At 54.5% G+C, this 11,832-nt stretch overlaps 1 protein-coding gene across 1 annotated transcript; it reads right to left on the bottom strand.

Annotated features, from left to right (window-relative positions):
* Positions 1–6,290: 6,290 nt before the first annotated feature.
* ISLR (immunoglobulin superfamily containing leucine rich repeat) lies at positions 6,291–9,253 on the bottom strand. The gene is made up of 2 exons (XM_012475916.3): positions 9,169–9,253; positions 6,291–8,339 (listed from the first exon to the last, which is right to left on the bottom strand). Exon 2 carries the CDS (start codon positions 8,329–8,331, stop codon positions 7,045–7,047), a length of 1,287 nt encoding a protein of 428 aa, XP_012331339.2. The 5' UTR covers positions 8,332–8,339; positions 9,169–9,253; the 3' UTR covers positions 6,291–7,044.
* Positions 9,254–11,832: the final 2,579 nt, after the last annotated feature.

Here is an 11,832-nt window from a genome sequence, read left to right as displayed (position 1 = left end):
CTGTCCTCATAGCGGGAGGGGTATGAAGGGAAAACCCCGCCCACACTCTCAGTACATCGCACTGTGCCTTGATGGGGATGGGGCTTGGGTGGGCCAGACACTGGGTAGAAGGCAGAGAGAACCTGTAGCTGCATCCCTGTGGGTGGCAAAGACAGTGGAGACCCTATGATGTCACCCTGAGCCATGTGGATGCTGGCTGTGGAAGTAGGACTTATTCTGGGTCTTAAAGAAGGCACAGGACTGGGGCAGTGGGGAGAAGCAACTTTAGGAATGCTGGGGAAGCAGTGTGACTCCAGGTGTGGAGGTAGGAAGGGGCGTGTGACATGGGGGGACACAGCGGGGGCTGTCCTGATGGGAGTAGAGTGAGGATATGGAGGGGAAAGGAGGGTGGAGACAGACTGGGGTCTTTCCCTGCTGGAGGCTTGCTGGAGGTTGGGGGATGTGTGAATAAGGAAGATGCCCTGGGCCCACTGAGGGCGGGGGGCTACAGAGGGTGGGAAGATGTGGTCACCTACGGATCTAGGTCAGCAGAGCCTTAAGAAATGCCTACACAGGCAGTGGAGTTCAGCCGTCCCCTGCCCAGGTTCCTGCTATGGCCTCAAACACCTATAAAGCCAGGGGCGGAGGCAGGGACCTCAAACCGATTTTCAAGGCTGCCTCGAGAAGACCAAAGAGGGCACGCTCTGATCCCACTGCAGCCCATTGGAAAAGGCTTCCTGCCCTTGTTTCAGCAACTGACAGAGTCTCAGGGGAGGAGAATCCAGGTTTCCAGAGAAAGGGGCCCTGTTCACACTGGGGGCAGGGGAACATCCAGGAAGGCTTTCTGGAGGCAGTGATGCCAGAGCCGACTCTCAAAGACTGACTTAGCCAAATGAAGAACAGGGAAAGGGTGCCTGGGCGGATGGAACAGTGTAAGCAAAGGTGCAGAGGGTGGCACACCATGGAGCATTAAGGGAACAAGGAATTCGCTGTTCCAAGAAGAGGCAGAAAGGGTGGGCTCATTGGAGGAGCAGGTCAGAGATGCTCTAAGTGGGGAATTGAGGCTTTACCTGGAGAGCAGTGGGGACCACGGAAGACTGTAAAGCAGGGGAGTAGCTAGTCCACTCAAGCCACAGCCCCTGACCCAGGTCTTAGATCCAGGTCCTGCTCCAGGAAGCCAAGCCCGCTCAGCTGGGAATGGAGCCAGGGATGTTGCAGTCAGGCTGGGAATATCAAGCTTAGGCAGTCAGAGTCCATTGCACCCTGAAGCAGCACCCTGCCCTGCCTCGTCATTGGATTTCTAAGGCAACCGAAGCCCAGACGTGGGCAATGACTTACCCAAGGTGGCCCAGCACATGGGATTTGGCTCCATCCTGCTGTTTTCCACCAGACGTGAGTCATTTTTTTTCAACTTTTATTTTAGATTAGGAGTCATTCTTGATACATGCTGCTGGTGATATCAGCTCAGCAGGAGCTGCAAGTTGATGAGGGGAGAGTGGGCACGGGAGGGGCTGTATGTGGACCAGGAGGGAGGGAAGGGGGCTGGCCAGCAGCCAAGGCTCACAGCTGCTACCCCAGACTCTTTGGCCTCCTGCCTCCATTTTGCTGAGCTAGCAGTTCTGGGAGCTCTGGACAGAGGCCACAGAGCCTCCCCCCGGGCCATTGTCTCTGCATGCGGCAGCCTCAATCTTGAAAGGGGTGGGATAGAGGCAGTAGGAAGACTTATCTCTGACCTGGCTCAGATAGGAGGTTGTGTGGGGTTTCCAGCTTAGGACCTCATCCTTATGCTCCCCATCTGGAGAGGCTGAAGATTGCTGTATGTACACACACACACAGCCTAAGCCTGAAGAAGATTGCTGTACACACACACACACACACACACACACAGAGCAGGCTTGAAGAAGTTTGCTATACGTACACACACACACACACAGAGCAGGCTTAAAGAAGGTTGCTATATGTACACATACACGCAGGCTGAAGGTTGCTGTACACACACACACACACACAGGCTGAAGGTTGCTGTACACACACACACACAGAGCAGGCTTGAAGGTTGCTATATGTACACACACACACACACAGAGCAGGCTTGAAGAAGTTTGCTATACGTACACATACGCACAGGCTGAAGGTTGCTGTACACACATACACACACACAGGCTGAAGGTTGCTGTACACACACACACACACACAGAGCAGGCTTGAAGAAGTTTGCTATACGTACACATACACACACACACACACAGAGCAGGCTTGAAGGTTGCTATATGTACACACACACACAGAGCAGGCTTGAAGAAGGTTGCTATATGTACACATACGCACAGGCTGAAGGTTGCTGTACACACACACACACAGGCTGAAGGTTGCTGTACACACAGACACACAGGCTGAAGGTTGCTGTACACACACACACAGGCTGAAGGTTGCTGTACACACACACACACAGAGCAGGCTTGAAGAAGTTTGCTATACGTACACACACACAAACAGAGCAGGCTTGAAGGTTGCTATATGTACACATACACACAGGCTGAAGGTTGCTGTACGCACACACACACAGGCTGAAGGTTGCTGTACACACAGACACACAGGCTGAAGGTTGCTGTACACACACACACAGGCTGAAGGTTGCTGTACACACACACACACAGAGCAGGCTTGAAGAAGTTTGCTATACGTACACACACAAACAGAGCAGGCTTGAAGGTTGCTATATGTACACATACACACAGGCTGAAGGTTGCTGTACACACACACACAGGCTGAAGGTTGCTGTACACACAGACACACAGGCTGAAGGTTGCTGTACACACACACACAGGCTGAAGGTTGCTGTACACACATACGCACAGGCTGAAGGTTGCTGTACACACACACACACACAGGCTGAAGGTTGCTGGACACACACACACAGAGGCTGAAGGTTGCTGTACACACACACACACAGAGCAGGCTTGAAGAAGTTTGCTATACGTACACACACACACACACACACACACACAGAGCAGGCTTGAAGGTTGCTATATGTACACACACACAGAGCAGGCTTGAAGAAGGTTGCTATATGTACACATACACACAGGCTGAAGGTTGCTGTACACACACACAGGCTGAAGGTTGCTGTACACACACACACACAGGCTGAAGGTTGCTGTACACACATACGCACAGGCTGAAGGTTGCTGTACACACACACACACAGGCTGAAGGTTGCTGTACACACACACACACAGAGCAGGCTTGAAATTTGCTATATGTACACACACACACACAGAGCAGGCTTGAAGAAGTTTGCTATATGTACACACACACACACACACACAGAGCAGGCTTGAAGAAGTTTGCTATATGTACACACACACACACACACAGAGCAGGCTTGAAGGTTGCTATATGTACACACACACACACAGAGCAGGCTTGAAATTTGCTATATGTACACACACACACACACAGAGCAGGCTTGAAGAAGTTTGCTATATGTACACACACACACACACAGAGCAGGCTTGAAGAAGTTTGCTATATGTACACACACACACACACAGAGCAGGCTTGAAGAAGTTTGCTATATGTACACATACACACAGGCTGAAGGTTGCTGTACACATGCACAGGCTGAAGGTTGCTGTACACACACACACACACACACACAGGCTGAAGGTTGCTGTACACACATACGCACAGGCTGAAGGTTGCTATACACACACACACAGGCTGAAGGTTGCTGTACACACACACACAGGCTGAAGGTTGCTGTACACATGCATAGGCTGAAGGTTGCTGTACACACACACACACACACACAGGCTGAAGGTTGCTGGACACACACAGAGGCTGAAGGTTGCTGGACACACACACACAGAGCAGGCTTGAAGAAGTTTGCTATACGTACACACACAGACACACACACACACAGAGCAGGCTTGAAGGTTGCTATATGTACACACACACACAGAGCAGGCCTGAAGAAGGTTGCTATATGTACACATACACACAGGCTGAAGGTTGCTGTACACACACACACACACACAGGCTGAAGGTTGCTGTACACACACACAGGCTGAAGGTTGCTGTACACACACACAGGCTGAAGGTTGCTGTACACACACACACACAGGTTGAAGGTTGCTGTACACATATATGCACAGGCTGAAGGTTGCTATACACACACACAGGCTGAAGGTTGCTGTACACACACACACACACAGAGCAGGCTTGAAATTTGCTATATGTACACACACACACACAGAGCAGGCTTGAAGGTTGCTATATGTACACACACACACAGAGCAGGCTTGAAATTTGCTATATGTACACACACACAGAGAGCAGGCTTGAAGAAGTTTGCTATATGTACACACACACACACACACAGAGCAGGCTTGAAGAAGTTTGCTATATGTACACACACACACACACAGCAGGCTTGAAGAAGTTTGCTATATGTACACACACACACACACACACAGAGCAGGTTTGAAGGTTGCTATATGTACACACACACACACAGAGCAGGCTTGAAGAAGGTTGCTATATGTACACATACACACAGGCTGAAGGTTGCTGTACACACACACACGCAGGCTGAAGGTTGCTGTACACACACAGGCTGAAGTTTGCTGTACACACACACGCACATGTACACACAGGCTGAAGGTTGCTGTACACACACACAGGCTGAAGGTTGCTATATGTACACACACACACAGAGCAGGCTTGAAATTTGCTATATGTACACACACACAGAGAGCAGACTTGAAGAAGTTTGCTATATGTACACACACACACACACAGAGCAGGCTTGAAGAAGTTTGCTATATGTACACACACACACACACACACACAGCAGGCTTGAAGAAGTTTGCTATATGTACACACACACAGAGCAGGCTTGAAGAAGTTTGCTATATGTACACACACACACACACAGAGCAGGCTTGAAGAAGTTTGCTATATGTACACACACACACACACAGAGCAGGCTTGAAGGTTGCTATATGTACACACACACACAGAGCAGGCTTGAAATTTGCTATATGTACACACACACAGAGAGCAGGCTTGAAGAAGTTTGCTATATGTACACACACACACACACAGAGCAGGCTTGAAGAAGTTTGCTATATGTACACACACACACACACAGAGCAGGCTTGAAGAAGGTTGCTATATGTACACACACACACAGAGCAGGCTTGAAATTTGCTATATGTACACACACACACACAGAGCAGGCTTGAAGAAGTTTGCTATATGTACACACACACACACAGAGCAGGTGTGAAGAAGTTTGCTATATGTACACACACACACACACACAGAGCAGGCTTGAAGAAGTTTGCTATATGTACACACACACACACACACAGCAGGCTTGAAGAAGTTTGCTATATGTACACACACACACACACAGAGCAGGTTTGAAGGTTGCTATATGTACACACACACACACAGAGCAGGCTTGAAGAAGGTTGCTATATGTACACATACACACAGGCTGAAGGTTGCTGTACACACACACACGCAGGCTGAAGGTTGCTGTACACACACACACACAGGCTGAAGTTTGCTGTACACACACACGCACACGTACACACAGGCTGAAGGTTGCTGTACACACACACAGGCTGAAGGTTGCTGTACACAGACATGCACACGTACACACACATACACACAGCCCAGGCCAGTTACTGATCCATCTGCTCCACGGGGAAAGATTCCTACGGGAATCTGCAGTCCTCATTTGGACTTTCCTTTTGGAATACCATTTCTTCTTTGGGGGAGGGTGAGTACTATTTGTTTCCCCCTGGCTTCTCCCTCAAGTGTGTCCTCTTGTTCCCAGTCTCTCTGGGGCTTTCTCCTCCTCTGTCCTGTGTCCCCTTCTCCTCCTGTGTCTTCTCCATCTTGCCCCACCTATCCCCTTTCCTCTTCGTTCCTAACATCTCTTCCAGGAGCAGGACAGGGAAGAGGAGCTGCCACTCAGGCACTTCCACTTCCTTGTGCCTCTCCAAAATGCCTCCTGAAGCCACTGCTGACATCAGACCTTGCTCAGGGTGGCCAGCCACCGCAGGCTCCTGCCCCCTGTCCTGTGGGATTGTTTGGAGGACGGGAACACCTGCATCTCAGCTCACTGCAAGACCCAGCCCCTGGCACAGCACGGGCCAGCCCTTACAGGCTGCTGGGGTCTCAGAAGCCCCTGTCACTGTGGGCAGGTAGGCTGGCTGCCCCGACTCTTCAGCTCCTGATCCTGTCTCCACGTAGGGGCTCCTAGATGCAGACAAAATTCCACGCAGACACAGAAGGGCATCAGAAGTGCTGTTTATTTCTCTGTTGCTCCCAGGCTGGCTGGCCTTTGCAGAGGAGCAGGCAGCAGATGGGTAGTTGGGGAGAAAGGTAGGGCAGGTTCCAGGATAGAGGGTGCGGGCTGAGGGAGGAAGGGTGAGAGGAAGGAAGGCCCTTCCTGGATCCCCCCATTTCAGTCTCAGATAAGGACAAAGGGACTCTTAAGCCCCCAAGTCATCAGAAAGCACCAAGGAGCAGGAGGAGCTCGAGCAGGCCTGGGAGAGCCTCAGAGCCATGCCAGCCACTGTCTTTACATCCCAGCCTCCTCTCTCATGCCCTGTCTGCTTCAGACCACCTCCTGGCCAAGCCCCAACTCTGTTCCCCTACACCTGGCCCTGGCCAGCTTGACAGTCACAGTGCCTGGAATTCACCTCTGAGGCTTCTCCCAGTTGGGTTAGGGCATCGCCCCGTTAGCATGCTACCCCTGAAAGGAGAGCATGGGCCACGCTGTTAGCAGCAACGAGCACCGCAGACGGTGAGTTAAGGGATCAAATTCTATCCTAGTCACTAGTGTGGAGCAGGTCTAGAGGTTGGCAGGAGCAGGTGCTCTGAAGAGATTAGAAGGAGAGGTAGGAAAACGTGAAGTCGCCCATGCAGGCCTCGGGAGTTGCCAACCCCAGACCCCCGCAGCACTTATAAGAAGCACTGGCAGGGGCAAGGGAAGAGTTAGGGGAACGCTGGGGTTGCTTCAGCCCAGTCCCAGTCGGGGTGGGGCTAGAAGGAGGTGAGGAAGAAGAGGAGGAGGCTTTGGCCCAGCAGGAGCAGGCCTGGGGGCAGCTGCCTAGGGACCCCATCTCCTGCGACTGCAGTCTCGGGGTTCCCAGCACGGCTGAGGTAGATGATGACCACATTGTCCTCCGGCCCTGATGGCTGCACCTCATTGTCAACTGTATAGCAGCCCTTTCCCTCAGCCGCTTTGCCGTGGAACCGGCGCCCCAGCGTGTTCTCACCACCCTCGCCTGGTGTAGCCAGCGCCACGTTCACTGAACTCTCGGCACTGCCCAGCTCATTGGTGGCCAGGCAGCTGTAGGTGCCTTCCTCCAGCTTGCCAAATTCAGGGATGAGCAAGCTGCCGTTGGCAAAGGCCTGGAAGCGCGCCTGGCTGCTGGCCGAAGGGGTGCCGGGCAGGGCACGCCCGTCAGTGTCCACATTGGGGCTGGTGATCTCCACAGTGCCACTGGGTATCTGGATGTGCCAGTGAAGCTGGGGAGCCGGCTGCCCGTCCACATCGCAGTGCAGCGCCAGCACGAAGCCAGGCCTCAGCTCGGCACCATCCTGGTTGGACTGGTAGCTGAGCTGCACGGAGGGCGCCGAGCAAGGCAGCGGCGGCAGGCGTCTCAGCGGCGTGCCCTTGAGCACGTGGGGTGAGGTACAGGCGATGTTGTCCTGCTCCGGGATGGACACGGCCGTGGCCAGCGTCCACGTCTTGAACCACACGATGCCGCAGGTGCAGTCGAAGGGATTGTCGTTGATCTGCAGGTGGGACAGGGCGGTGAGCGGTGTGAAGGTGCCTTCGGCCAGTGTGTGCAAGCGGTTGTGGTTGATTTGCAGCGAGCGCAGAGCACCGAGGCTGCGGAAGGCGTCCCGGGGGATGGAAGTCAGCTCGTTGCTGTCCATCTTGAGCAACTGGAGGGCACTGAGGTTGTGCAGGTCGCTCCAGGCAAAGTCAGAGATGAGATTGTGGCTGAGGTCCAGGCTCTTGAGATGGCCCAGAGAGGCCAGGGAGCCGGCGGCCACCGTGCGGATCTCATTGTGTGCCAGCCACAGCGACTGCAGCAGGGGCACCTCCCTGAAGGCACCCTCCCGCAAGCCTGGCAGCCGGTTGGCTGAGAGGCTCAGTGTAGTCACGTTGGCTGGGAAGCCAAGCGGCATGGCCTCCAGGTCGCGGTAGGCACAGTCGACGATTTGGAAGGTATATTTCTCCCCACAGTCGCAGGGCTCCGGGCAGGCCTGCGCCAGGCCCAGGAGAACCACCCACCAGAGCAGACGCAGCTCCTGCATGGTGCTTCCTGCAGAGAAGGAGAAGGGCCTGTCACCCAGGGGATCCCGAGGACCAGCCGGAAGGACTCATTCCTCCCACAACCCCAGCCAGAGCTCTTTCCCATCAGGCAGCCCTGCCCCACATGACCCAGCTAAAGCCCAGCACCACCTAGCCCGCTACCCCCATCCTACACAAGGGGAAACTGAGGCCCAGAGCAGGGCTGGGACTTGCCCCAGGTCACGTAGCCAGGCAGGGTGAAGACAGGATGGAAGAGCACCCCAGCTCCTCCTCCGAGTGGAGCGTTCTCCCTGCCTCGGCCTGTTCCTACTTGACTTTAGGACTCGAAATCTGTTTTCCAGCCGCCCCTCCTCTGGCACAGAACCTCCCCCTGCCCTCCCACATCCTGGCCGTAGCCCCTCCCACTGGAGCCCCTCATAGGTATGCTTTGCCCTGGCCCAGACAAGGCCCCTTGTGCAGTGCACACCACCCCCATGCACTCCACCCGCCCCCTCCCGCTCCTCCGGCCCTGACGGCAGCAGACACCAGGACTTTTCGGCGGAATCACACTCGTGGCCTGCTCTGTTCAACTTAGCCAGGCAGCTGCCTAAATAACCCCCGGCCAGGACCTCTTAGCTAACTTGGGTGAGGCCAGGGCCTCAGCCCAAACGCAACTGGGATTTCCGGGGCCTCAGCTGTGGGTTGTCGAAGAAGCAGATGTCCCCTGGACGGCTCCAAGTTGGGGACTGTCCCACGCAACTCAGACCAGCTGGGGCGGGCCTAGAGGGAACCAGCCCCCACGTCCAACAGGCCTCCCCCTCCCGCCGCTGGCCCTGGAGCCGTCCTCCCCACCAGCTTACCTTCAGACTACTCTCAGTCAAGCGGAGCCTCTTCTAAGGTGGAATCAAAAAGCAACAAAGGACCACGTTAGCCCGACAGTCTTCAGGGCCAAGGGCGCCCAAAGGCCTTGGATGCTGGAGCGAGGGGCAGCCTGGTCCCGCCCCACCTTCAGTGTGCAGGCCTGTGCCCTCCCTCCCAAGGACAGGGTGCCTGGGACCATCCACTGAGGCGAGGCTGTAGGGAGGAGCCCGGAGGAGCCCTGGGCAGCCCGCGCACTCCCTCCTTCCGCCAAAACAACTGCTTCTCTGCAGCAACAAAGACCTGTTTCCTAAGTGACACCAGAAACTTGAGGGGGGAAGAGATGCCAAATTTTTTTGGGTTGTGTTTTCTCTCTCTCTCCCTCTCACTCACTTTTAGCAGCTTCAGTTTCCTTAAAGACACAGCACTGTCTGGAAAGCACCCAAGAAATGATGGGGCCAGGGAGATTTCAGCGGGTCAAGGGCAAGAAAGGGAATCTCACGGCGGGGGAGATGTCCACTTCAAACAGGAAAAAAGGGGAAGCCTTTGCCCAAGCCAGGGCTGTCTCTGTGTTTGTGTACAAGTTTGTGGGTGTGAGGGTGCATTTTTCTGTGTGTGCATGACTTTGATGTGTGTGTGTGGATGTGGTATGAAACCGTGTATGTGAATTTCTGTGTGTTTGAGTGTGTGTGTGCATACACCTTGGTGTGTGTGTGTCTGTCTTGGTGTGAGTTTGTGTATGGAAGTGAGTGTGCATCCGTGTGTGTGTGTTTTTTTCAGGAAAAAGCCAAGAAGGCCGAAGTGTTCAAAGCAGACACCAACCCCTCCATGAAAGCCGAGACGTCAGGCGTGTTTTTCTAAGAAAACATGTCCTATTGGCTCCAAGACTGAGCTGCGCTAAATGCCTGTTGAAGTCCAGGAAGCTCCAAGACTCTGGGTCCAGCCGCTGACTGCACTCCCCACTGGCTGGGGAGGAGACTGGGAGGCCTGGCTCAGAAAGCTCAGGGAGGGAACTTGTTGGCCTTCAGTGCTCCTGGCCGGGATTCTGAGACACCCAGACCCACAGAGGGGTTCCATCCCCCAGGACTGCCCACCGGGCACCCAGAAGGGAGGCCACGGGGCCGCACCCCTGGAGGGTTCTCTCTGTGCCCCCCACAGGGCCCGAGACCCCACTGTTGGTGCTGGACATCCAGGTGGTCGCCGCTGGCCTCTCTGAGCTCCATGGTTCTGACACCAACTGTGTGGAAGGGGCAGACACCTCCAGGGTGAGGATATTTGACCCCTTTTCCCAAATGGGAAGGCCCAGGGGAGTGGGCATGGGGAAACGAAAGAGGTCTAAAACAAGGGAGCTGGAAGATAAACTGAAAGATGAAGGAACCCCAGCAAAGAACTTTGTAGACTGAAGAATTTTGCCCTCCACAGAGCAAGCCTACCGTACCCCAGGAGCCCTCCGCAAGCTCCCTTAGCCTTCCGTCTGATAACTGGCTGAACTCTGCTCGTGACTCAACTCACCCTCTCAGCAGGGCCAAGGGTGGACAGGGATCGTCTTTGGCTGAAAGCATCCCCAGGAAGCCCGGTCCAGCTCATCACGCCCCATTCCCTCCAGCACGCTGCCTGCAAAACACCCCAGTCTGATGCTGAGGATATTATTACGGTCTAAAGCAGAGCGCCCTCTCCTTCCTCTGCAGAGGAAGCCCTCTCCTACAACATCCTGACTGTGCTGGAGAATTTCTAGGAAAGTCCTGAATTTGGTGGGTCAACTAGAGACTGTAAACCATAGGGGAGATTCAGTGACCTCAGTGTCAGTCAGGGAGGGCTTCCTGGTGGAGGGGGCTTCACTCTGTTCTGCACAGCCCATACGCATACCCTCACCTGCACAAAGTCTGTGCCACCAACTTCACTTCCAGGGTGCTCTGAGAAGCTCAGCGTTCCCACCCCGCCTCCCTCCTTCCCAGCACACCAGGGTCAGAGCACAGGTGCCTCTGCAGCCCTCAGTTCCCAGTGACTGTTTTCTCCGACATTCCTGACTTTTCTTCGTAGCTCTTCCTATAAGCTGTGATCATTTATTCACGCGTGTTTAATGTGTGACCTCCAACTAGAGAGGAAGCCCACTGAGGGCAGAGGCCTTACCTTCCCAGGCGCTATCGACCCCCTGCACAGGCAAGACACTCAGTAGGCACCTTTCACTGCTTGCTGGACAAGGTGGGGTGGTCATCAGAGCGAAGCATTTTAGAGCTCACCCCCTTCACCTCCTCGTCATCTTACAGATTGGGCCGTTGGGCCCAGGCTGGGGAAGGGGCGTGCCCAAGATACTTTAGATAATATTTCCTTTTAGAGAATATTTCATACAATGCAGGAGACCCACGCTCTGTTGGGTGGATGAGTGTGTTAGCAGCCTTCTAGGGGCAGGGAGTCTGTCCCCTCTTTCCCTACAGAAGACCTTGATGACAGCCAGACCCTAAGCTCAAACTCCTACCTCAGAATAGCCGTGGGGGGCTGAGGGTGGGAACAGTGAGAGGGACAAGCCCACCTGGGCAGAAAGAGGACTGCGCGTGCCTGCCAGTCGCTGACGGATCTTCCCGGTCTGCTCAGGTCCCGCCACTGCCTGCAAGGTGCAGGCCTTGCCCTGCCTCCACCGGGAAGGACAATAGGGCCTCCGGGACCTC

Source organism: Aotus nancymaae, unplaced genomic scaffold (assembly GCF_030222135.1).
Source record: "Aotus nancymaae isolate 86718 unplaced genomic scaffold, 86718_ANA_hifiasm-v0.15.2.pri h1tg000003l, whole genome shotgun sequence".
In the NCBI taxonomy this organism is placed as follows: Eukaryota; Metazoa; Chordata; class Mammalia; order Primates; family Aotidae; genus Aotus; species Aotus nancymaae.
This window is presented reverse-complemented; position numbering and strand designations above follow the sequence as displayed.